General features: G+C 41.1%; 2 protein-coding genes across 7 annotated transcripts in view; one reads left to right on the forward strand and one right to left on the reverse strand.

The window, feature by feature from the left end:
• The first annotated feature begins 2,586 nt into the window (after positions 1-2,586).
• Positions 2,587-25,633, forward strand: RMDN1 (regulator of microtubule dynamics 1). Of its 2 annotated transcripts, XM_075582982.1 has the most exons (10): positions 2,590-2,784; positions 4,307-4,427; positions 4,667-4,754; positions 5,833-5,992; positions 9,520-9,609; positions 19,254-19,309; positions 22,563-22,650; positions 23,655-23,685; positions 24,269-24,402; positions 25,167-25,633. In XM_075582982.1, exons 1-10 carry the CDS (start codon positions 2,647-2,649, stop codon positions 25,215-25,217), a joined length of 957 nt encoding a protein of 318 aa, XP_075439097.1. In that variant the 5' UTR covers positions 2,590-2,646; the 3' UTR covers positions 25,218-25,633. The 2 variants fall into 2 exon arrangements, with proteins under 2 accessions (XP_075439098.1, XP_075439097.1); XM_075582983.1 differs by lacking the exon at positions 4,307-4,427 and having other exon boundaries at positions 2,587-2,784.
• WWP1 (WW domain containing E3 ubiquitin protein ligase 1) overlaps positions 23,711-27,708 on the reverse strand; it is a 133,332-nt gene continuing 129,334 nt past the window's right edge. For all 5 annotated transcript variants that reach the window (XM_075582981.1, XM_075582976.1, XM_075582978.1 and 2 more), the window contains exon 24: positions 23,711-26,634. In XM_075582981.1, coding sequence (XP_075439096.1) covers positions 26,535-26,634 — 100 coding nt within the window. In that variant the 3' untranslated portion in view covers positions 23,711-26,534. The remainder of the gene's footprint in view (positions 26,635-27,708) is intronic.

The raw sequence follows: 27,708 nt of genomic DNA on the forward strand, positions 1-27,708 counted from the left end.
TAGATCCAAACATGTGTCTATTGTATTGTATGTCTTTATTTATATAGCGCCATTAATGTACATAGCGCTTCACATTAGTAATATATGTGGTAATCAAATAAATAACAGATAATATAAATAACAGATAATGGGAATAAGTGCTTTAGACATAAAAGTAACATTTCGGAAGAGGAGTCCCTGCCCCGAGGAGCTTACAGTCTAATTGGTAGGTAGAACGTACAGAGACAGAAGGAGGGAGTTCTGGTAAGTGCGTCTGCAGGGGGCCAAGCTTTAAGTATTGTGTTCAGAATATCCACAGTGCTATTCATATGCTTCTTTAAGCAAGTGTGTCTTAAGATGGGTCTTAAAGGTGTATAGAGAGGGTGCTAGATTGTAGGGGAGACAGGTGAGAGGCAGGAAGGCCGGACAGCAGGAGGTTACAGTAATCAAGACGGGAGAGAATGAGGGCCTGAGTCAGAGTTTTAGCAGTCGAGCAACAGAGGAAAGGGCGTATCTTTGTTATATTGCGGAGGAAAAAGCGACAAGTTTTAGAAATGTTTTGAATGTGAGGGGCGAATGTGAGAGAGGAGTCGAGTGTCGAGTGTGACCCCTAGGCAGCGTGCTTGGGCTACTGGGCTATCTCAGGCTCTAACTCCAACCCCTTGGATATCACCTGTGGTGTCCCGCAAGGCTCTGTTCTGGGGCCCCTACTCTTCTCAGTGTTCATCAATGATCTTCCTACAGCTTGTAAGGGAGTCTCAATACACATGTATGCAAATGACACAATCGTATATGCACACAGCCATAGCCTCTCCGACCTTGAACACATGCTTCAATCTGACTTATGAGACTTGAAAATTGGAATTCCCAAAACAAACTGTTTTTAAACACTGACAAGACTGTAACAATGGTATTTGGGACCAAGGCTACATTTTTAAAGCTTCCATTGACAGAGCTCCAGATCAGAACCAACGCTAATACCACCCTAACTCCTGTTACTATTTTTAAATACTTGAGCATATGGTTTGACTCCTATTTAACATTTGGGATGCAGATTGATACCCTGACATCCAAAACCTATGCCAAACTAGGTGTACTTTATAGGAACAAATCCTCCCTAAGTCTGCTGGTCAGAAAACGCATCGCACAGCAGATGCTAATGCCAATTATCGACTATGGGGCCATAGTATATGGCTCAGCACCTCAAACCCACCTTAGCAAACGTGACACCCTCTACAATTCAATATGCCGTTTTGTTCTCCAATGCAGCTACAACACACATCGCTGCGAAATGGTCAAATAACTAGATTGGTCATCACTTGAGTCTAGGTGCAAAGTTCATCTCTCCTGTCTTGCCTTCAAATACTATCTGAGCAAGCACCTCACCCCTACCACATGCAGCACTTATCATCTGAGATCGGACTCTAAAAGACTGTTCATGATCCCAAGGTTCAGCAAAGTATCCGGCCGCTCCTCCTTATCTTACCGTGCACCCCAAAACGGGAATAACCTACCGGAGACTCTCACAGCCATGTCAAAAGCTGCGCTTATAGTGCCGGCGACGACACGTCAAAACAAATGCATTGCTGCCGTCGCGTGCGCTTCTTGTAAGCGTGATGCAACGGCTTGGTCACGATCGCTGGAAATCATCTGAATTTGATTTTCCCAGCGAGTGTAGCCTGACGTCACCGTCGCCAGCACTATAAGCACATCCTAAGTTCTTTCAAAACTAAAACTGTCTCACATTGTAATCTGGTCTGAAACTGTTATACGCCTATAATATATATTATCTCTAACTGTGGATGCAATGTCTTGTATATAATGTATACCCTGTTCACTTATGTAACGATGTATTTGTAACCATGTATTATTTGTCATCTTAACTCTATGCCCAGGACATACTTGAAAACGAGAGGCAACTCTCAATGTATTACTTCGTTGTAAAACATTTTATAAATAAATGTAACAAGCTTGATAGACATGTTTTTTTTTTTTTATTTATATACACGTGTTCAACTTTCCATTTTCTTATTGTTAGACACAGGTCTCCTCTGGAACGTTTCTCTCACAGTGTGTGTCACTAACTCTGTGTGTATTTGAGTCACTGCCACTAACTTAGTGTGGGTCTGAGTCAGTGTCACGGTGTTTAACACAAGGAATGTGACTCCTGCACTTATAGCGCGCGGCATGCTGAGAGCGTGGGGAAGCCGTGGGAAGGAGAGTTGCGTGCAGGACAAGCGCGGCATGCTGAGAGCGTGGGGAAGCCGTGGGAAGGAGAGATGCGTGCAGGACAAGCCCGGGGTGCAGGACAAGCCCGGGGTGCAGGACAAGCCCTCCGGGGGTGAAGCAGCGCCTCGTGTAATGCTAATTACTGCAGTATGCTGCTCTCCGGGAAACTGGCTGCGGTGGAAGTGACATAATAGGCGCGCTGTAAGGAAATGCTAACATGGCGGGAGAGGTTGACAGAAGTGAAATAGATTAGAAAGATGGTGGAGCCGGAAGTGTTTGCGGAGTTTGACGGAAGTGAATGTGGCTGAGTGTGTTCAACAGGAAATGGCGTGTGTGGCGGAAGTGAATATATTACTGTCTGATGAGGTAGACGGAAGTGCCTATGTGGCGGAAGTGATATACTACCCTTAATTCCTGTTTACGTCATGTGTTGGGAGCATGGCGGCTGTAACACGCGTAATGTGCAGGGCCTCGGCTCCGCGTCTCACTCCCAGCCCCGCCTCCCGGCTGCTGAGCAGGAGCAGCCCTCGGGCGTCAGGCAAGGTCCCCCCGGGGGCCTCAGGGGCCCCTGCTCATGTAAGAGACAGGGGAGAGTTCAGCTCTGGGATCACATGACCTGCACAGTCAGTAATAGAGTAGTCAGGCTTGGGCTGCATCAGTCTGTACACCCCAACCAGGCTGCAATTTACTGTGTGTGACATGCTGCCCACATTACATATGGTGCTCATACTGTACATGTGTGTGCTACCTTGCGGGCTGCTTTTTTTCCTGCTAGATTTATTCCGGGCTGAGCTGTGGAGTTAACCATTTCACTGCCAATGAGGGGCTTTGTCCCTCTGGCAGTGAAAGGGTTAAACACGACGTGACCTGTTAGGGCTCCTCTACCATTTGTATTTGTAAGTCACTTTGTGCTCTTGATCTTTTGTGTTAGATTAAACCCTGCCTCAAGTGGAGCATTGCACCTCTATGGGTTAACAGTGCAAAAAAATGGAAGAAAAGAATTAAGCCCTTCATAAAAACACATTGGTGTATATACTATGGTATCGGCTGTTTTGCTGCTAGCGGTTTTGGGGCTGAGTTTAAATTAAAAAGATATGTATAACATCTTGAAAATTAAAGGGTGTTACATGGGAGAGTGCCCTAACTTTGATGCAACTTCAATTTACGAGTCTTGAATAAAAACATGACATTTTACAGAGAACCATTTTTTTTATAATAATGTGTATTAAAGACTGGTTGTCCAGCATCATATTTGAACTTACTTTTTTCTTTGCACAATCCTACAAATTGTTGAAGGGAAATGATGTAAGAAGTACTTTGCATAAGTTCTGATCATTCAAGATTTTAGGACTAATGTGGAAAGCATGGATGATTTTACTGAAATCAACTATTGTATACTTATTTATAATCAATAGTTCTTACATTCATATGTATTCTGACTGCAATTTGAGATTGAAACTGTCACCCTTTTCAGTCCACATTTGTTCTTCAACCCAGATTTTGGAATTATACTGGTTAAACTATTGTGTCTTAATAGTTAAGTATTTTAACGAATACATTTCTAAAAACCATAGCAGTTTTCGTCACGTTTTGTGCTTATGCCCTATTGCACATTATTGGGTTATATTTAGCTAAAAAATAACGTACTTGTGAAACTAAATTAGAATAAAAAATATATTTTTAAATTACGCTTGCTCTTCAAACTAATCCTGAAACAGTCCAAAAAGACAGCAGTGAAAAGTTACCTAAATATTAAATGCCATGATTTTGTTTTTTTTATTTCACCTGAAATCTCATTAGGCAGTAACGTTGTGTACAAATGGCAACCATTTTTTGTATCTTTAAAAGTAAAAAAAAAATGGCTATCTGGAGTTGATACAACATTAAAAAGTAGAGATTCGTGCAGTGTTTTTCCATATGGTATCAAGTATAAGATACAGTAGGTGAAAATGTTTGCGCTTGGTAATTTAATAGTTATTGCTAAAATCGAAAAAGAGGGCAGAGAAACCATACATGAATACAAAGCAGGCAAAACCTGAGTTTTATTCACTATTCCATACATTGATACTGATCAAAGCCATGCATCTTGTTTATTTAGAGTCATGGGAAATTCACTCTCTTGGAAAGAGGTCTTGTCCTCTCATCAATTTCCTATGTGGCGTTTGAAGCATACAAATGGATAAGTGAGCAAGTTGTTGTTGTGCATGCCAGCATAAAAGGTAAACATTTTGGGGTTTTTAGTGCAGATTTGTCTGATTACTGCAAGCATCTTGTAACATACCTGTAGCATCGACTATGAAAAGCAGTCTGACTGAAATAAAGAGTGGCAAAGGTACATGATAAACCTATTGGTATCTAAGCCTGAAGTGTAAATTGTAAGCCCTGCTATGACAATTGTACACTTATTTGGGGTATTGTGAAATCAATTTTACTTATTTATTTTTCTTCCATTTTTAAGTTGATGACATCAAAGAACAAGCAGACTATCTGTATGGGAGTGGCGAAACAGAGAAACTGTATAGTCTTCTGAGTCAATACAAAAACAGGTACAGAAGGACTTTCTTTACTGCATTTCAACTGTAACAAATCCATGCTAGTGTTTTTGGTGATGGAGGGGATTGCAATGTGTTTTGGCTATTTAAAACTGGTTGGTTTAACCGCCACATACACGTACCTGAATCTGATGGCACAGCAAGAGTGCGTCAAAGCCAAATCCAAAATATTTTTTTTTTTTTTTTTGGTCACAGCTCTTATTATTTATTGGATTTTGGCAACCTTTTCTGACCGAAACATGTAGCTCAACTTGAAAAATCTTTAATTACGGCACAATGATGGTGTATAGTGTAAGCTTCGTACATCAGAGGCATTGCACCATAGGATGCAGGGATGCCAGTTCATTCAGCTCTGATTTATCTTTTGATGACAAGTTTCTTACCATTTAGGATATGGTGGATTATCTCATAAAAGCAGCAACGCAAATACTAATGTACACCAGAAGTATTGTAAAACAAACAAACCATGTGCTCTCCAAAAAGACAAACATTAAATGGTACACACAAACTCAACTCTTATGTATCAGTTCCATCCAGGTCTTTATTGTACATCCTTTGTTGCCTTCTTTGATAGCTATACATTTACAGGTGACTCTACCAATGAAAATACCTAATCTCATACATTAACAAACTATTTGCCACACTCTTTTCCCCTTAATTTTTGCCAGCTTACATGAATTTGGGAGTGGAGTGAGCTGGTGTAGCTCTGACCTTACACCTGGGTATCCCCGATTGTTATAACATTGACTTCCAATAAAACCACCCTTTTGGAGTGAAAAGATGTGTACATGTATATTAATTGCAAGCACACCAGCTGGGCTTGTTCATTTGGCTCTGATGAGCAACTCCAATTTCTATTTCCAATCAGCGTTTCGTGAATCATAGTGCATCTGTTTTTCCCGATTCTAAATTGATCTCAGATTTTAAAGCAGTTAAGCATTAGGACCTCTGCTGGTGACATTACCCAATGGTAAATCTGTGAGTGTCCTGCCCTGCTTGTGACATAGTAAGAGAACCTGTAAGGACCAGCAAGGTTTAGTTTATACCTTTCTGTATGTGTTTCTGTTTCCAGTGAAGATGCTGAGCTTCTGTGGCGACTGGCACGGGCATCACGGGATCTGTCTCAGCTCAGCAAAACTGCTCCGGATGAGAAGAAGAAGCTCATTTATGAAGCCCTTGATTATGCTAAAAAAGCACTGGAAAAAAATGAATTCAGCTTTGCAGCTCACAAGGTCAGTTGTCAAAGGTACAACAATGGGGACTTCTTTTTCCCCTTCATAAGCACATTTGTTTATTGGGTCGTGGGAGTATACATACATACATACATTTTTGGAACTTTTAATCCCTTTCAGGAATACCTCATTGTTTTTATAAAAGATATATTGATGACTTAATTGTTATTTGGGATGGCGATGTCCATTCCCTGACAGTTTGTGGATTTTCTAAATATTAATGCATTTAACTTACGGTTTACTTATGAAGAACTTACATCACATTCACTATCTAAATCTGTTGTTTATAGATATAAATAATCAAATTCAGACATGTTTCTCAAAAATAATTCTCGTAATACCTTTCTCAGAGCAGATGGTGGTCATCCACAACCATTGTTAAACGGAATACCTACAGGAATACCTTTCTTAAATTGAGACGTAATTGTTCCCATGATATCTTTCTGATAACATGAAGAGACTTTTATATAAGAGGTTCCTAGCACGGGGTATAAGCCATAGGTCTTTGAAGAGGCTTTTAGTGAACAAAAAACAAACTGGATTGGGGCTCAAAAATAATAATGGAGGACTTACGTTTTGCTTTCGGTCTCACTAAGTATCTTCTTTAATATATAGAACAAATCAGCGCACACAGGGAGAGGAAATATTAGCAGACACACTGTTTTATTTGCAGAACAGAGCGACGTTTCAAGGCCCCCTAGCCCCTTTGTCAGGTTTATAGCCTCTAGGGATGTGGTAATAGCCCCTCCATCTACAATGCGATTTTGTTATATCGCTAATAACCTGAAATTGCTTTCAATATTGACTATCTGTATACAAGTGTTTAAAACAAGGATGGTTTTATGCCTATAACCTATATGCTAAACACTAGTTAGAGAGACTAATTAATTGACTTCACTGGAGTCCCGCCCTAGAGGCATTTACACAATAGTCCCTCATTGTTTTAAGATCCATTGGCTTCTTGGGAGAGAAATACAATGCATAAAGGATACAATGCTGCACACCATTAGAGAATCAAATATACTTGCAGTTACCGGTGCTTCTGGTCCAGGGGGTACCTGTCTGAAAAAACTCCAAGGACTATATGAAAAAAAGATGTTCCAGGGCAGTACGGATTTGTCAAAAAAGAAGAATTTATTCAATCATTAAACACAACGTTTAAACCAACTGTGTGGTCTTTCTCAAGTGAAGATTCACTTGAGAAAGACCACACAGTTGGTTGAAACGTTGTGTTTAATGATTGAATAAATTCTTCTTTTTTGACCAGTCCGTAGTGCCCTGGAACATCTTTTTTTTCATATAGTTCTTGGGAGAGAGGTCACACTGGACTTTGCGTGCTTCTGGACTTATCTGAGGAATATTATTCCTACATTCCCATACAAACTCCCTGCTATCCAGCCAATAGGTGCATCTGGGATAATAATGGCTAATTGTTGTCCGTATTGTAACCAAGTTGTTTTTATTGTTTTACCTCTTTAAACAGCCTATTCCTGTAATTAAATTGTGCATTTAATTATTATTTCTCTATTTCTTCTTCATACATATATATCTATATATCAAATGTCCATGCATTATAACATCTTGTATTGTATTAAAGTAGATTTGGATTTTTTTAACTTAACCTTCAATAGAATATCTCTGGCTGTTCATATTTATCTTATGATATCTGGGTTATGTGTGTATATATATATATATATATATATATATATATATATATATATATATATATATATATATATATATATATATATATATTCTTTGAGGCTCAATATATAACAATTATGAATAATTTCATACTATCATTTGCTCTGTTCTTTCGATATACAGTAGGATAGATTACTTACTTTTTTAATGAATATCCGTGTAAATCATATTTTTCTAAAAAAAAAAATCCTAAAAATTGAAATGGTTTTATTACTATACTATTTATATATTCTTATACATATAAACTAAATATAAAACTAGACAGTTGGATATGAGGGAGGCTTTCTTGATACTTATATTGTCATGTTTTTGCAAAACAATTGTGTGAAATAATGTCTTGTAGTGCCCTGTATACACTAATTGTGTCGTAATTGCCGGGGGTGGGGGTGGCCATGACGCCATGAGTGATGTCTCTCTAGGTGACGTCATTGGGCGCGTTCCGTCATTCGCCCGGCTGTACCATGTGGCTCCATGGAGGGGCTATTTAAATGTGTATCTGAGGTACATTATGTTACTCCTAGATAAAGCACCGCACTTTATGGTGAAACGTGTTGGAGGTTTTTGAGCCTTGTTTTAGATGTCTCAAATAAAATAACATTTTCTATTTAAAGCCTCTCTAGCCTGATCATTTTTGGTGATGCACTGACCTATTTTGCCCTTAATAGACGATATTTTGGATTTGTGTCAATTGAATAGCCTAATTTTCTCGTCAAAGTATCTGTAAAGATGACGTAACATACAGTAGTTTGGGTTAAATAAGACATTCTAACCATCAAACGAACATGCCATACTAAGCAGCAGTGAGCATGCCACATTATCACATTTATCTATGTTTTAAAGAGTTCTTGCAATTTTTCATAAAATACCTTAAAATGTTATACCTGACTGATTCTCTACGAAGACAATCCAGATCTTATTATAATTGATAGACTACCATATGTTGTTTATGGGTAGAGTTTTGCTGAGTGGTACCGATTCCACTAGAATTGTGTTTTTGTCTCCCATCAAACATTGCCTTCTCTTTGGGCACTAGGCAGGACAAACACTAGTCTTGTTCTCTATATCAGGGCTGCTCAAGCTAGAGGGCACGGTATTTTCGGGGGGGTGGGGGAAGGGGCGCGACCGTTACAGAGGCCTGAACTCTTCCCCAAAGCGTTTCAATTAAATGCCAGGGGAGGCGTGAGGCCTCAAAGTCTCTCTTACCTGGTCTCAGCTGCCTCTTCAGTGATGTCGCAATCACAACGCAGCGTCAAATGGAAACGTGTTGCCATGCCAACGTGACGTTATATGACGCCGACGATGCTCAGAACTGGTTAAGGGAGTGTGTGGCGCGAGCAGTGGGGGGAGTGATGACAGGGGGCGCAAACAGAAAAATTTGCACACCCCTGCTCTATATCACAGGGTCAGGGAGCACATGTGGTCTGGTATTTTGTTTTATAACCTACATTCTTATGATACCCTGGTTTTTCTAAGGTGGTGAACTTCCTTGGCGATTTGCAGTAACAAACCCTGCCTATGTTTACTGACCTGGCAGATGTATTAATCTCCATACAGTGAAATAATGTTCTATTCCACTATTGGATAGTATTTCTATATATTTTAAACCATACACAAAAAGTAAACTATGGTCAAATACATTATCCACTTTGTTTTCATTGGCGTCATGAAATATCATAATGAATGAGCGAAATATACAAAAAATTACATTTATTGAATCCGGTAACGGGTAATTACAGTAAAAAAATTTTTTTTATGTTTTGTACACGCAAGTAATTACTTGTCAATCACTGATTTAGTTTTTTGTCATGCCATTTGTATTTCAGTGGTATGCAATCTGTGTTAGTGATGTCGGGGATTTTGAAGGTACGAAGGTGAAAATTGCAAACGCCTATATTATAAAGGAGCACTTGCAGGTAAAGTAAGCAGTTAATGTATGGCAGGCTCTGTCTAAAACAGTCATGCACAACTTTCTTGACCTGAGGGGCTGCGCTGGAGGAACACCACATTATAAAGGGTTGTGATAAAATTTGAACCTAATAATAACAAAATGTATGTGTTCTTATATGTTCTCATGGCAGTGCACACTACTTGTGAGATTTAGTTCTTCCTCCTCAGGGCTGGACAGGAAATAAACTTTAACTGGTCGGTATTAAAAGAACCTCCTTCCCCTATTACTTACCAATGCCTTTTCCTGTTCACTCAAGGGCTGGATAGAGTAAGTGTTTTTATTTTTTGCAGCTGGTTGGTGTTTTTTTTTTTGCTTCATATGATATAAGTTATGGTGGTATAACTTGTGAATACCCTCCACAGTACAGTGTACAACAAATATAAATATCACTTGTGAGCACATTCACATCACAAATCTGCAACGCTGCCGGTCCTCAGTGTCCCCTAGCACAGAATGCTTCCACTGCAGCTAGGGATTCTGGGAAATAATACGCAAATGAGCAGTGTCACATTTTACTTCATCTCCATTTTAGCATGAACCCCTATAAAAGGTGACACTGTACTCATTTACATGTCATTTCCCAGAATCCCTAGCTGCAGTGGAAGCATTGTGTGCTATGAGATAATGGTGAAAAGCAGGATCGAAGACCTGTCTGAGATGTGAATGTGCGCACAAGTGATATATATTTTAGCTGGGATCGCATCCTGCGTTCCCATGGAGCACAGGATGCAACCTAACCAGTAAGGAAACGGAGGTGGAGGATCCCTCCCTTTCAGTTATCGCCAAAATAGAAGCTGTGGTCACGAGCCGTGGCACTCAGGCACCACGACCACTCCGCCACTCAGAGTTAAAAGCATCTGGAGGCCGTGCTGTCTCGTCTAGTAAGTGCTTTCGTGCCTCCCGTGTTCTCAGCGGCACACGAGCGCCTGCCTTTGCAAGCAGAAACAGAACGATATCCACATTTGGCACCAACATCGGCTCATGAGGGCAGAAGGGAGACCGGAACAAGCATCCGCTGATGTCAGACACCGGGATCACATATCCTCTGTCTAACTCCTCGGTGCTGAAGTACAGTGAAAGATCTCTGCTGCCTAATCCCTGTTGTGTGTTTCTATGGAGGTTACATAATGATTTGTTATTTATTGTGATTATTCCTGTAGTAATGGGTCTCATGTGCGTGAAGGCTCCTAGGATTATAAGCAAGAGGGAGAGATTGATGGAGCTTCTTCTAAGCCTAGGAAAACAGCATTTACGGTGTGGTATGTGAACAACCTATGCCAGTTAAAACAAAAAAGTATTATTGAAGTTGTTCAAAAAATATTGCAGAAGAAGAACCTTTTATAAAGTTTAAGGAAATGTATGAATGGCATCAATCTGTAAAGGAGGATAAAAGTGCACCTCTTGAGCAAAAGGTTCCTGAACCCTCTTTGATATATAAAGATATTGAAGTAGTATCTTCAGACGATTCAAATTTTGTTAATCATAATATAGAATTATCGTCACAGTGAATTTAAAGATGATCCAAATGCTTTTTCAGCTTCTGCTATAGATAAGCTTCTTAAAGCTACGACATCTGTAATAGATTAGAAGATGCAAGGTTTTTTTTTTGTTTGTTTTTTAAATGATTTTACTTTTTTCCGGTGGAAGGGATTATATGGCGACAATTGGATACATCCATGTAAAACCGTGATCAACCTGTGCATCAAAAGAATATTCAGCACAGTAGTAGGCACCCGTACTCCTGTGGTTTTCTAAGAAGACCCTCTATCCCTTTTGAGGACGGTTCCTCCTTCAGGGGTAGTATGGCAAGGGAAAGCGCTTTAAAGAAGGCTTTTTCCTCTGCAGGTTCAGCACAGAGGCTTTTGGTTGTGGCAGCTTTGATCTCCAGAACTCTTAGGGCCTGTATGACAGATTTGGAAAATAATCTTATGATTGGTATATCGAGAAATCAGATTCATTAAGATTTTCCGTTATGTAAGATGGCTTTAGTTTTCTTTGACATCGAGCTGAATCTTTAACCAAGACAGTTGCGGCTTGAAGAGCCTTGTGGCTTAAATAATGGGTGGTAGACGTGGCATCGAAGAATAGGCTGTGTGCAGTACAATTTGATTGGCATTTCCTATTTGGTATTGAGCTACAAAAGGATTATTGAAAAATGATCAGGCGATAGAAGTACATGTACATTTTTACCTTGAGAGAAGCTATAGATCCTCGATCGGGCTTCCTTTTGTGCATATGGCTATTGTCCTTCCATATCCGGTTCGAGATTTCCCAGAGGAGAAAGAAGATGGTGGCCAAGATCTAAATGCTCAAGATTCTCAAGGGGCAAAAGGATTTTTTTTCAATATAATATTCATAAATAAAGCATTCTAACGTTGGAATATTCAATCATCTGGTGTACAGTGGTGAAAGTTTTTGAACCCCTTAGGATTTTTACATTTCAAACCTAAAATGTTATTAGATCTTAATCTAAGTCCTAATAACTGACAAAGATAACCTGATCAAACAAATAGCACACACGTGATCATTTTGCAACATTTATCCACAAATGATTCACATACTTTTTCACACATTGATATTGAATGTTGAACCTTTAGATTTAGTACATGGTGGCACCCCCCTGAGTAGCAATTACTTCAATTAAGCATTTCCTGTAACTGTTGGTCAGTTACTCAGTTATGTTTCCATGTGTTGCTTTGTATTGTCAAGGAGACAGACCCGCTAGGCAGAGGTGGAGAGTGTAGACCTACCTGTACCTGAGATCTACATCCTGAATCAGTAGAATAGTGGTTTTATGGATGGAGAGAGGCAGAATGGTCGAGGTCACAGTTCAGGGAGAAGGGCTAGAGAGAGGCAGAGAAGTCTGGTGGCAGGCAGGGGTCTGAGGCAGGCGAAACAGCAACAGGGCTTCAAACAGGAGACAAGGTACAGAGTACCTTGCATAGGCAAGGAGAGTGGAGAATTGAAGCCTTATAAAAGGATAAGGCAGGTGTGAGCAATCCAGCTCAAACAGGCTGACTTCCTGCCTTGGCAGTCATGTTGTTAGAGGCAGTAAAGTCAGGGGGTATCCATGTTGGAGATCCTTATACTCGCATCGGTTTTGAGGAATTTTGGCCTATTCCTCCTTTCAGAAGTGCTTGAACTCAGTAACATTTAAGGGCTTTCTTGCATGGACAGCTCGCTTCTGGTCCTGCACAACATTTCAATGGGGTTTAGGTCCGGACTTTGACTGGGCCATTCTAAAACGCTGAATTTCTTCTGCAGTGATTATTTTGTAGATCTGCTTTTATGTTTAGGATCATTGTCTTGCTGCATGACCCACATTCGCTTCAGCTCACAGATGGGTGGCCTGACATTCTCCTCTAGAATCTTTTTACACAATGCAGAATTCATAGTTGTGTTGATGACAAACCGGTAGAAAGGGTAGAGAAGAACCCAGTATAGCACTCAAGTTCACCCTCTGGTGATTAGTGTATGGTTTAAAATAAACTTTATTGATACAACACATATATAAAATAATGGGTGTTAAAATGACGTACTAGAGGTCGTGGGATCGAAATACTGACAGCCATAGGGCTCGCAATCAATATAATAGGTGTCTCCTGTTGTGTATCGATATCACACAGGAAACTAAGTCCTTATAAAAAACCTCAGTGAGGGTGAAAGGTAGGGTTAATTCGACGATGTACTATATTACCAGGTCACAATAGGCAATATATGCATAAACCATAGGTGGTAATGGTGTGACTGGTAGTGACTGGTGTACTGAAACAAATATATTGTGCACCAGTAGGTCTCAATATGCAGTCTGGAAAGCCTTCCTCATTGGGTATATATATATATATATGCACGCAGTGTTGTGTGGAGATGTTCACAGTTAACCCCCAGGGGTTCACAATGTAGGCATATAATACCCTATAGTGACCTCTGCAACACTGTCACAATTGGTAATAGTAGGTAACAGTACTTAGAGTGAAAGGGTGGGCACCCTCATGTGACCAGCTATGCACACTGATAAACACTGCATGTGAGGAAGTAGAGGCTGTATGTAGTAGTGATATTAGCTTGATAGCAGTATATAACAGCACATATCTACCAAGACTGCAGAAGTACTAAGTGGGGAGCAATAACCCTAACACTAGAGCATGATAGGAGGCTTTAGGTGTCCGTCGGGGCATTATTCTTGAAAAATCCATTTAGGGCACCTCTGGACCCTAGCACCATCCAATATTATCCTATGAATTGTATTGATTATTGATTACATCATTTGTACATTACCCTTGCAGCCCAAACAGAGTGTTATTACACCTCTACTTGTGTGAAAGCCTGACTTATATGTAACAACAATACTAGGAATAACTTTGAGTCAACAGATAGATTTTTATTGTGCCAGCTCTGCAGTCACACACCATGGTATACTTACTGCTATTCTGCTGCAGCTCCATGCAAAGCCTGGGCACATCAAGGGTTAAGTAGTGACGTCACCAATCTGGAGGCTCCCTATATATACCTGCTCACCTGCAGGGTACCCTTAGTAACTATCACTGTTTCGCCTTGAGAAAGCCCCTCGCGAAATGCGCGCGTCGGCTATTTTCCACACGTGCACGCGCAGGGCTGAAATCACTTCCGCATTAATGTCTCTGATCGCGGGTTAATGTGGTGTCCTGCCCGCGCTGTTACACAGGCTATTGGTGCCCCGACGGACACCTAAAGCCTCCTATCATGCTCTAGTGTTAGGGTTATTGCTCCCCACTTAGTACTTCTGCAGTCTTGGTAGATATGTGCTGTTATATACTGCTATCAAGCTAATATCACTACTACATACAGCCTCTACTTCCTCACATGCAGTGTTTATCAGTGTGCATAGCTGGTCACATGAGGGTGCCCACCCTTTCACTCTAAGTACTGTTACCTACTATTACCAATTGTGACAGTGTTGCAGAGGTCACTATAGGGTATTATATGCCTACATTTTGAACCCCTGGGGGTTAACTGTGAACATCTCCACACAACACTGCGTGCATATATATATATACCCAATGAGGAAGGCTTTCCAGACTGCATATTGAGACCTACTGGTGCACAATATATTTGTTTCAGTACACCAGTCACTACCAGTCACACCATTACCACCTATGGTTTATGCATATATTGCCTATTGTGACCTGGTAATATAGTACATCGTCGAATTAACCCTACCTTTCACCCTCACTGAGGTTTTTTATAAGGACTTAGTTTCCTGTGTGATATCGATACACAACAGGAGACACCTATTATATTGATTGCGAGCCCTATGGCTGTCAGTATTTCGATCCCACGACCTCTAGTACGTAATTTTAACACCCATTATTTTATATATGTGTTGTATCAATAAAGTTTATTTTAAACCATACACTAATCACCAGAGGGTGAACTTGAGTGCTATACTGGGTTCTTCTCTACCCTTTCTACCTATTCATTGTATACCCAAAGCACCGTTCACCGTTCACGTCCACAATCTATGAGGCAGCAGCAGGGGCTCCCCTATCACTTGATGACAAACCGTCCAGGTCCAGGGACAGCAAAGCAGCACCAAAACCATCACACCACCATGCTTGATGGTTGGGATGAGGTTCTTCTTTTCGAGCGCAGTGTTTGGTTTTCACCAAACATAACGTTTCTCATTGAGGTCAAAAAGTTCTACCTTTGACTCGTCTGTCCAGAGAACATTGTTCAAGAAGTCTTGTGGATCATGTATGTCCTCTTTGGTGAACTTCAGAAGGGCAGCAATGTTCTTTTTAGAGAGCAGTGGTTTGCTCCTGGCTATCCTTCCATGAGCACCGTTCTTATTCAGTCCTTTTCTGATATTTGAGTCATGAACACTCACATTAGCCAAGGTGATCCTTGGCTGTTACTCTGGAGTTGTTTGTGACTTCCCTGGATGATTTGTCTGTTTGGGTAGTGACTGTGGTCTTGAACTTTCTCCATTTGTAGACTATCTTTCTGACGGTGGATTGGTTGAGCCCCAAATTCTTACAAATTGTTTTGTAACCCCTTCCAGACTGATGAGCATCAATAATTGCTTTTCTTAGGTCCTCAGAGATTTCTTTTGATCGTGATATGACGTGTTTACACACACCTGTATAGTGAAGACTAAACTCACAACGTTTCTGAACTTTATATAGGGTAGGGCCGCCTAAACTCGCACCTGAAGGTCTACCTAATTATTTAAACACCCAATTCTAATTATCCCCTTTAATTTAGTTGATATAATTAGGGTTTTACTTACTTTTGCACATACCCTGACTCTTACTTACTCATTGTTTGTCTAATTCATACATCATTTTATTTCAAAAGACATGGAATTGGTTAATATAAACCCTATTGGATATGTAAGAATAGTCTTGGAAAAACTGTGGAATTTTCGTAATTATCATTGGGGTTCACAAACTTTTTCTTGCCACTGTAGGTGTAGTGGCTTAAGACAGGAAGGAATTGCTGTCATACCACATACCTAGACGACTGGTGGGTGAAAGCTTCTTCCTCACTTAGTTTGATAATTTATCTAGAAAGAGTAATTTATGTATTAAAACAGCACGGATGGATCATACATTTTCAAAAGATCTGTTTAGTACCAAAACAGCGGGTTCAGTTTCTAGGTTTTATCCTAGAGTTGATGTAAGAAAATAGTTTCTCATGAGATGAGAAAGTAAATCTAGTCCGCTCTGTGTCATTTAAGAAGGGCTACGTTGGATTCCCTCAGAAAATGCATTACCGTTTTGGGGCATGTCTACTTCCACCCATGTTACTCCCTGCGCCAGACTTCATATGAAGGATCTCCAGGAAGGATTTCTAACATCCTGGAACAGAAGACAGGAGTCCTTGTATTTACAGATAAAGCAAGCCTGTTTTTTTGACGGCTTTATGTTGGTGCGAGAACCCTGGCATCTTAAGTGTAGGGATTCCCATTGCCTCCCCATCATGGAAAATCCTGACTAAAGATGGAGTTGGGGGGCACATCTCAGTACCAGCAAGGCAGCTTGCAGAACCTGTCCTCTAATATGATAGAGATGAAAGCAGTATGGCTGGCGATCCTAGCGTTTCAACCTCAACTAGATGGAGTGTATTTGAGAATTCAATCAGACAACAATATGGTTGTAATTATACATAAACAAGAAGGGAGGCACAAGAAGCCAATCACTTACGCACCTGCTTTAAAAATTCTCAGGTGGGTGGAAAAGACGTGAGATGTATTTCGGCAATCCTCGTTCCAGCTTTCAATTATCCAGCACATTTGATCAGCAGGCACAATATTCATCAATGGGAATTAAATACTCTAATTTTCCAATACTACAGAGATGGTGCCAGCCCAGCATACACGTGATGGCTACCAGAAAGAATCGGGAAAACAGGACATTTCTGCTCAGGATTCAGAGAGGATCAACCATTTCATCCTAGATGCCATGACCCTGCCGTGGGAACTTCCAATTGGCCTACATCTTCCCTCTTTTTCCTTTGATTCCGATGGTAGTAAGAAAAATGTAAGAAAAGCAGCACTATCTTAATTGCAATAATTCCTTTCTGGCCAAGTAGGGCCTGATTCTCCAAAGCTTGGCAAATGTCCATGCGGGCACCAACCATTTCAAAGCTGGTGTCCCAGGGACAAATTCTGTATCTAGATGTGCAGAGATTGAGGTTGACAACCTAGTTGTTGAAAGGAGGAATTTGGAGGCAAAAGGAGTATCATCCAAAGGCTATTTTACAAGCAGCAAAGGGTGTCTCTACCAAGGGAGCTTATTCCAGGGTTTGCAAGTGCTTTGCGCCATGGTCCAAAAGGAAATATTTTGATCCTCTAAATCACTCTGTTCTCTGTCTTAAAGTTTCTACAACAGGGTTTTGGAGGCGTTTCTCCAAATTCACTGAAGGTGCAGATGACCGCCATAGCGTCAGTCAGAAATCAACCAGACATCTGTTTGCATTTTGATTTTTTTTGAACTGTGCAGAAAATTAGATAAATATTGGCACCAAGTTGGGGCTCACTTTTTGGTTCATTCAGTACTCTACTGCAGCATGTGAGTCTCTTAAAACTTAAAAACATCTTGCTAGTGGCAGTCACTTTTTTGACACACTTTTTCCAACGCGTTTCGAAACCATAGGGTTTAACCCTGATGAAGAAACCCTATGGTTTCGAAACGCGTTGGAAAGTGTGTCAGTGTTCTGCCTTACTACTTTGTCCCAAAACTGTGAGCTGATCCGGCAACCGGCAGGAGGTTTGCGATGCGAGTACCAGTGACGTCACCAACCCGGAAGTGCCTGAACGGAGGACAGCTAGAGGAATCCAGCCGGCGTGGAGCTCCGTCTGAAGCAGCCATTCTCCTGTGAGCTACAGATGGGCTGGACTCTGTATATATGCGAGCGGGGACTTTGAAAGACTCCTACCTACCCAACAGGAACAAGGTTATCACGAAGCAGTTTCCAATACCTGTGACGACATCAAATCCGGCTTCCAGGTGGTGTATGGGTAACATAATTCCCTAACATGCTTTTCTAATATCACTTTGATGTATGCACATTACCTACTCTAACAATTGTTTGTGTCAATATCATTTTTAATGCACTATGAGCGTTGTGCGCTGTGTTTCTTGTGTTTTTATCTGTAAGTTCAAGGGAGTTAGAGGCCTCGCGCCTCCACCGGCATTTAATTTAAATGCCGTGGAAAAGCGCAGGGCCTCTGTAATTGCCGCGCCCCCCCCTTGAAATTGCATTCTCGGGCGTGCCCCCCAGTTTGCGCACCCCTGGTCTAGGGGGCGAGAGCCTTGAGGTTTTCCTTTATTTTCCTCCCTGGAGAATTGCAGACGAAATTTTAAAGGGCTTTTCTGTTAAACTGCTCTAGTGCCGATCAGGGCAGTATTGCACAGAAACGCCAGGATCCCTAAAGCTCTTGTTTAGTATACTATGAAGCTTGTTCGCATAGCAGGATGCAAATGGTGATGAATGTGCTGCTGTCTTGCGTTCTGGGATTTTGCTCCCATAGTGTCTTATCAACGTGGAGTAATGCCGTGGGTGAGGAAAGTGACGGTGCGGAGTATGGCCTTGCATATGGAGGGGGACTGGAGGCAAAGAATCAAAGAGTTTTTCCTCCGTTTGTAGTCACCCCTCTCCCGACTGCTATGTTAGGCGAGTGTCCTTCAGTAGCTCTGCCGGTCCTGGCGGTTACTTGCAGGCAACTTCTCCAGCTATAGTGAAAACTCCCACGTTCCCTCTGAGCCGCGCTTCCTGGATCAGGTATCGTCAAGTAGAGAAGTAGCATGGACGAAGCAGCCGCAATTAGTGGCAGAAAATTTCAATTCACCCAGGGTCAAAAACAGGCTTTCCTTGACAAAGCGCACTAGCTGCGTTAAACGCATAGGAGGGAGATTATGGACTCTCTTGTTCACTATTTGTACGATTAAAGCCTTCTATTTTTGACCCTGGGTGAATTGAGATTTTCTGCCACTAATTGCTGCTGCGGATACCACCGCATATCCATGCTACTTCTGTACAGGATGCAAATGGGACTGAACATTTTCTGCAGTACAGAGAAGCTGCTGCACAGCATTTTGAATAAGGACATGTATATCTCTTTTACAGAAAGCCATTAATTTGAATCCAAAAGATGCCACCTCCATTCATCTGATGGGTCTTTGGTAAGCAATAAACAGGCATTATGTGGTGTCAGACTACTGATAAATGTGTCACTGTTTCTGTGCGAGCTTTGATTGAAATCCTAGTCAGGAATCACATTATGCTGCAATGATGTGCTCTACAGGTTACACATGAGAAACTTCAAAGCATGATTTTCTATACTTCGTAAAACAAAATATTACGAAATGCATAGTTAGATTTAACCATCTGCTAATGGATTTTTCATTAACACCCTCAGTTTTGTCTTCTCTAAAAACAGCAGCCATTTGTTATCTTACACTGATTTAAGATTTTTAAAAATGAAATGTATCTTTAAAATGCAGACTCATTTAGTTGGCCCTGACATTTTTTATTACATGTTTTATTACTGTACAACAAACAAACGAGCCCCAAAATGTGAATATTTGTAGGCAGTAGAGTTACAATGGTATAACGGTACCGTCCTCCTCCAAAATGGATAGCGGGACCTTCTCAGTAAAAGGAAGCCATTGATTACTGACAAAAAGAAGAAAGAGGCAAGCATAGTGTAACACTGTACATATTAACGCAGACAATGACACAGAATGTCCAATGAAATCAAGCCTTGGGTGTTTCCAGCAAGCACCGCACCCTCAGAACAGCGGATGGTCTTCACAGATCTTCGTCATCGACTCGAGGGGTGGTTGCGCATCGCGTCCCTCATACATGCAACGTGGGACCGGAATCTGAGCTCTGGGAAAGTGCCGGCACTGTTAGCTATGGAAAGCCCAATAGTCCAAAAAGCCCTACACGTTTCAGTCTCTGCGGCTTCCTCGGGGGTTCTAATGTCATTGTAATGATTGATCCCGAAGGGTAATTGATAATAGGTGCAGTTAAACAACATGAACGCCATATATCCACATGGTAATACAATTACATTTGCAACATATTTATACAAATGACATTTATTAAAACTTCCTATATCAAAAATATGGTAAAAATGTTACCCATAACGCTAAAACTTCACACTACGGCGTTAAAACTCAATTGTACCTTAAAATCTTTTCTAATACAACTAGTTGCCTCTGCTTTCTTTTTTTTATTTGAATCTTTCTTCCTTCACTTATGATGCACTTTATGATAGTAGTGTAGGTTTTTTTTTTAGATACCTTGTCTTAATTTAAGCTTATGGATTTGTATATATTTCTACGTGTCACTATAAATAGTATTATTTCGAGATTAGAGTGCTTTTTGTAAACTTGATACCAATTTGCTTTGAATATTTCATTTTAGTGTCATTCCCTGTATTATAGGCATTTGGCTTTCAAGTTATCTGTCTGGACTTAGGTTTTTATATGTTTTGAACATTTTTATATATTTACTGGTGTTTTGATCTTAAGGTCTAATTGAGTTATAATTCCGTAGTATGGAGTTTCTGAGCATTATGTGTAAGATGTTTAACCTTTTTTTATTTTTTATTTAGGAAGTTTTAATAAATGTTATTTGTGTAAATATGTTGCAACTGTAATTGTATTATGACCATGTGGATATATGTAGTTGTTTAACTGTTTGCACCTATTATCAATCACCCTCTGGGATCAATTATTACTATGAGGACATGTGTAGTGTCACATTAGAACCCCTGAGGAAGCCGCAGAGACTGTGAAACGTGCAGGGTGTTTTGGACTACTGGGCTTTCCATAGCTAGCATTGACGGCAGTTTCCAGCACGGAGAGCCCTCTGCTCAAACCACGCCCTCCCCCCTTCCCCCTACAGACCGCATATAGCGGTCAAGTGCCTCTCCACGCGCCGCCTCTCTGCAGTGCGGGGGCGTGGTCTGAGGCAGCGGGCTTTAGCCTTACTGAGGAGGTCCTGCTATCCATTTTGGAGGAGGACGGTACCGTTATACCATTGTACCTTTTATTGCCTACTAATATTCACATTTTTGGGGGCTCTTTGCACTCCTTTGTGTGTTTGTGGAACTATTTGGAACAGGTCGAGACCTTTTATTTTGGAGCCGCAATCCCCAATTTGGACTTGCATTGTAGATCACTATTAGTATCTTGGTATTTGAGCTTTGTGTTAATTGTCATGTTTTATTATTGAAATACTGTATGCTTCAAGAACTGGCTGTGGTAGCTGGAGGTTAATTCAAAGAATAGACCAGCCAGCAATGCACTCTCAAAATATGACACATTCTAAAACAACAATTAAGATAATAAATACAGAATAGACAGCACTCAAAAGCGTATAAATGAATATGTGCAAGGTGCCTACCGAACACAGGGGGGACCCCAATTCCCCCTAGAGACAATTGTAAATACAAACTAAGGTTCCAGCACTCACTGACTAGAGAATAATACTGTAGATTCAACACGGTAAATGCCAAAGTAAATAATTTAATGTATGCACAAGATAATATGCCCATGTCCAATGTAGCCGGGATGACTCAGGACATGTTCCTCCTCAAACCTGGTCATGAAAATATTGGCGTATGTGGGTGCGACGTTGCTATCCATGGCTGTTCCTTGTACCTGAACGTAATACGTGTCCTCAAAGAGGAAATAATTTTCACGCAAAATTATCTATAAAAGGTCAATAATGAGCATCCGCTCCTTGGATAGTGATTGCTGGGTGCTGCTTTGGTGGTTGGGGAAACTAGGGACCAGGAAAGTACATTGTGGTTCTTTAGACCCGAGGGAACGGGCCTGAGAAAGGGGGTATTCCCCAAAACGTTGCCCCCTGATTACCCTCCCACCATTGGTTTTATTTCCCCCCCCACTGTCTTTGTTTATTGTTCACTCCCTATCCCAGTGTTCCCTGTCCCCTACCACCCTCACTGTAGGGTTTTTGTCTACCCACTAATGCCATATCACTCCAGGTTTAACTTTATTATCTTGTGCCTACATTAAATTATTTACTTTGGCATTTACCATAAGGTTGCCGGTCGGTGCATCTTGAAAGTGCAGATAGAATGAAAGGATGCAAAGCGCACAAAAATTGCAAAAAGAATATATTAAAATACACCACAAAATAACCAATGTTTCGGTCCACAAGAACTTTCAATAGCCATCCGTACCAAAACGTTATTTTTTTTTCCACAATTTGTTAGCTCTGGATTGCTCCATTCTGGTTAATTAAAACAAACAATAGATCCAAAAGTTTTCTAAGTAATGGGAGAAGACTGAACTGCTTCCCAATCTGGATTTAGAGCACATACTGTATGAAAATGAGCAGACTGTGAGCCAGGCAGTCCATGTCTTCATAAGTCATTTTGTTGTTTTTAATACCTTGCAGGTGCTTCACCTTTGCTGAAATGCCTTGGTATCAAATTAAAATCGCTTCAGTACTTTTTGCAACTCCACCATCATCTACGTTTGAGGAGGTATGTTACCTGTCTGCTTTGTACAAGTTGGTTACCTTTTCATCTTTTATTTTTTACCCTTATCCTCAAAATACTTGATCCAACGTGGCAGGTAAGCTTAGCATACACTTTATAATATGAAAGGACTTGGCCCAAACAGTGGGACTGGAATGTTCTGGTAAGATGTGTGCTCCTTGAAGATGTACAAGAGAATGGGGTCCCGCGAGCACAACCCAAACATTGAAAACAAAATTGTAGCTACATGGGAGGAAGGGTATGCACGGAGTAGGGCATCAACCCTTTAATCCATAAAAATATCAATTATATACATGTTAACTCCAGCATTACTAAAAACAAAGTCCATCTTTTTAACCAGACTGCTGTCCCTGTGGGCAAAGGTCTGTGGTTTAGGAACACCTGAATCCAGGTGGTTACCAAACCAGACCTTTGCGTAGACTGCAGCACATTTCCAGAGTTTACTGATTTATGGAACCATTTACATGCCTTGCCTATTAGAAACCAATCTGCCTTTTGTGCATACTTCTTTTTTTTTTATCCAATAGTGCTCGGAGCTTCTTGAAGCTGCATCATCCTCTCCCTACTGCCAGTGTTGATTAAAACATGGATTGCTTTTGTGTATCTTACTGCCATTATAAACGTATCTTTCATAGAGCAAGTGTAATCTTTATAAAATCATTAATATTTGCTGCAATATCCATTGATTATTTCCACAGGTAGGTGGTACAGAGAGCGAAACAGCTTCCTTTTGCTTTTTGTACATGTGCTAGCCAGTCATTTCAGCAGATAGCCTGGTCCTTGTATTATTGGCCTTAATCAGCTATTACTTTTTGGTGTATGAAGGCTACTAAAGGCTTTGTGTACAGGAACCAGTCATAGGTAGGAGCTCCGGATGTGGGCTTTTCTCAGGAGCACATGTAGAAAATTTGGTATGGGTAGAGTGATGAGAATAAAAATAATTTATGAATTTTGATCTACCTAGTAATCGCTTGACATTTTTCTTTCAGGCTCTACAATACTTTCAGAAGGCAGAAGAAGGTAATTAATGCAAATGAACCGTACAGAAAATACAATGTTTTATTATGGATGTACCAAATATCAAACTCTGCTGTTCACTTTGGTAGGTATGTGTTGAATCAGAACAGCTTAAGTAATTCGTTTCTAAAGGCACCCTGTGGGCATTATTTGAGTAATATGAATACTTTCCTTACTGTCTGCATTACTAGCCTTCTAGAAATAATAAAGAACCTCTCGAGATTGTGGCCGATGAGAAGTGGTAAAATAGTGTAAATAGACAAAATGCATGTGAAATCTATTATATCTAGACCATGTGCATTAAGGTATTTACAGGTTAATATACCCAAATGGGCAATAACTTGCATTCAATTTAAGACCATAATTTTTAATGTATAGGGACAGATTCACTCGGAATGTCGGGAACACCCCTCCCAGATGTGGCTATATATGATATACTGTATGATAATGAATGTGTGTGCATGATGACCTGGATTTGTTACGCAGAGGTAGCCGATGATGTTTATAGCAATTGTTCATGTATACTTATTCTAGACACTCTTATGCATTTCTGCAAAGTTGACTTTGTTGTTTCTTCTTCCAATAGCGGATCCATATTTTTACAGCAAAAATCTGCTCTATTTGGGGAAGACTTATTTAAAGTTGAACAACAAAAAGATGGCCTTACTCTGGTTATCCAAAGCAAAGGCTTTCCCAGCTCGATCAGAGGAAGACAAGCAGGTAAAATAACTTAACAGGGTAGCATGTTTTGAGAAAGCGCAAGTTAAATTTTAGGAAATGTGGAAGGTCAATTTGTAGCAAAATAAAGTATATTTGTGTTAATCAGATTTATATGCATACACCTGTTACTGAACAGGACTCCATAAGGCTACTTAGCTGATTTGATATAAAATGGTGCCTTAATGTATTCCGTAGCGCCTAACTTGTGTTAACCGCTTTGCTGCCAATGAGTTGTATTTTTCATTGGCAGCAACTCTTAAAAAAAAAAAAAAAAAAAAAAGCATCTTTATGTAGGGCTTTACAGACATTTTTCAGGCACTTGCCCAAGTTCATAAGAAGCTGATACTGGGAATTCAAACTCAGTGCCAGTCAGTGTCTTTACTCACTGAGCCACTCCTTCTCCCTGTTATAGGCTAAAATGTCTAGATTTGTGTCTGGGAAAAACAAAGCACCTGTTTTTACGCACAATAAAAGTAGTGCATTACAGCGCACGTATGGGTAATTTCAATTGACTATTCATCTGAGTTTGGGACACACCATACAATGCCTCATGCTTGGGTAAGTTATTGCAGCTTTCTGGGTAGTCATGGGAAGTAAAATGTGCCATTTTGCAAAACCACCCAGTTGAGAGATATGGACAGGACAACTGGTGCAGATGTTTCAATGTGTTAAATGTCTTATCTCACAAGTAGATATGTAACAGGATTAACTAGAATTGAAGTAAGACTTGAACTTATGTCACACTTTTTTCTTCATATGTATAGGTTCAAAAGGAGGCTGCTGAAATTTTGAAGTCCATGAGTGATAAAAAATGAGTTGTGCCCTGACGTATGTTATACAAATCTTTGGTAGCCGACATACTGTACCTTCAACCAAATTTTTGTAATTTAAATACCACTGCTTGTGTTTTGAGTGTTACGTGCAACGTATTTAACCACAACGATGGGGTCAGTGTGACACTATCACTTCTTTGCAACAGCTAAAACATGGCATTTATAAGCAATTCTTTTTATAATGATCTTTAAATGCCTATTTGGAAAAGTTGAACATTGCTAATGTCTGCAGCATGCCCCTTGAGATAGTTGTCTGTTAAATTGCTGAGTTGTGGTGCTCACTGCATAACAATGGGGTATAAATATTGGTATTGGCACTTTTGCAAACTCAAGTATGGAATCATTCTATAGCCAGTGTGTGGCCTTCAAAAGGGGAATAAAGAAGTTGTTTTTGACACGGGATGTTGCCTGCATTATTTCCTTAAGACACCACACAAAGATGTGTAAAAAAATTAAAAAAAATATTTTTTTTTTATTCATATCAGTTTGATTTCCACATACTCCTGGTATTAACCCAAGACAATGCAATTGTCCATTCTGTCTTGTATCAAAGCTTGCCAGTGGCGCCACATTGATTGGTAGTGAAAGAACACTTTCAATGCTGGGTGGAGATTGCAACACCTGCAGTGCAGTGTGCAGTGAGAGACCCTCCTATATGTATATATATATTAAAAAGGGGTTAAGAATCAGAATGCAAGTAGAGGTTCACTCATGCCCTTGGCTACTGTTATGCACTATTCAAAAGAGATCAGCAATCACACTGAATAAATGAAACGGACAGAATTGTGCATGTTCTGCCATTTTAAAAAGCCAGCAGCGTTTTTTCTTTAAGTAATAAGTTTTTTGGCATTAGCCTTCAACATCTGTGTTGGCAGCCATGCAATAAACATCTGTGGTAAAGATGTATGTTAAAGAACACAACTATTTGCAAATCGTATTTTACTGAATAAAGCAATTCCAGGCCTCTTCAAATGGCTTGTATAATGTTTTGTATGCTTACAACTCTATAAAACTAGAGCTCTATACATACACTGTAGATATATACATTTTAAAATAAAGCTTTTAAAATTAAAGTTTTTTTTTTTTTTCCTAGTCATTTGAAGGGGAAATAAATAAAAATAGAAAAGGCCAAAGTGTTTTGCATATCTAGGTGGAAGAACAGAAATATCTACGCTTCAGTTTCAGAAAGATCACTGTACAGGCTAAACAGCATATATACAATTACTGTGCAAGTTTACTTGGCTGGGCATAAAACAGATGTCCATGATAATGCATTTGCTTCATATACACAGCTGCTATTTATTCTTGTCCAAATCCTTCTGTTTCTTCAATTGCAAAAAGTAGCTTCTCTTTTAACTGTTCGTAGCTTTTGTATGGTGGTAAATCCAGGCGATTGAAGCTACAACGAAAGAACACGTTATAAAGTTTGGTAAAGAGAGGGGATAAGCTGATACTGATCTTTAATATATAAAATCGAAAGGTTAGTGCTATCTGCGGTGAATATGATTGGTCCTCAGCCTCTGGCCAATCAGATTGGTGGCTCTGACGTCACCCAACTGCCACTCTCTTCCCCCTCGGACACACACACACACACACACACACACACACACACACACACACACACACACACACACACACACACACACACACTCTCTCTCTCTCTCTCTCTCTCTCCCCCCCATCACACTCACCTCCCTCGCACTCACTCAGCTCCCTCCCCGGCGCTCACTCACCTCCCTCCCCAGCGGGGGAACAGGCAGTGGGCAGGCAGCCTCACCAAGTGGCTAATATGGCGGCGCCCGGAAGGACCCCCTTCCTCCTGCAGCTGCCTCGCGGCACCGAGTGCCTAAGATGGCAGCGCCCGGAAAGACTCACCTCCCTCCCCGGCGCTCACTTCCCTCCCTCCCCGGCGCTCCCTTCCCTCCCTCCCCGGCGCTCACTTCCCTCCCGGCGCTCACTTCCCTCCCTCCCCGGCGGAGGGACAGGCAGTGGGCAGGCAGCCTCACCAAGTGGCTAATATGGCGGCGCCCGGAAGGACCCCCTTCCTCCTGCAGCTGCCTCGCGGCACCGAGTGCCTAAGATGGCAGCGCCCGGAAAGACTCACCTCCCTCCCCGGCGCTCACTTCCCTCCCTCCCCGGCGCTCCCTTCCCTCCCTCCCCGGCGCTCACTTCCCTCCCGGCGCTCACTTCCCTCCCTCCCCGGCGGGGGGACAGGCAGTGGGCAGGCAGCCTCCGGAAGGACCCCCGCTCCCCGGCGCTCAACCACTTCCCCCCCACCTCCCAGACCACGCTCTCTACGGCTCACCCCCCACCCCCACACGCCGCTACCCTGGTCAACATCCCTGAGGAGCAGGAGAGGGCGGCAGGGAGTTGTGGCAGCGCAATAGCTCCTTTGTGCCACCGGGAGTCGCCAGAGGCCACGAGGGGGAGAGAACCACTGGCAGGCCGAGGAGCACAGCATGCTGCCAGGTGA

The sequence above is a fragment of the Ascaphus truei genome, chromosome 2, assembly GCF_040206685.1.
Source record: "Ascaphus truei isolate aAscTru1 chromosome 2, aAscTru1.hap1, whole genome shotgun sequence".
NCBI classification, from domain to species: Eukaryota; Metazoa; Chordata; class Amphibia; order Anura; family Ascaphidae; genus Ascaphus; species Ascaphus truei.

Bases quoted from the DNA above. Each gene is read 5' to 3' on its own strand.
- RMDN1 (XM_075582982.1), top strand. From the start codon at position 2,647: ATGGCGGCTGTAACACGCGTAATGTGCAGGGCCTCGGCTCCGCGTCTC. The intron at 5,993-9,519 runs GTCAGTTGTCAA...TTTGTATTTCAG, and splicing joins TCAGCTTTGCAGCTCACAAG to TGGTATGCAATCTGTGTTAG. The intron at 24,403-25,166 runs GTAAAATAACTT...TCATATGTATAG, and splicing joins GATCAGAGGAAGACAAGCAG to GTTCAAAAGGAGGCTGCTGA.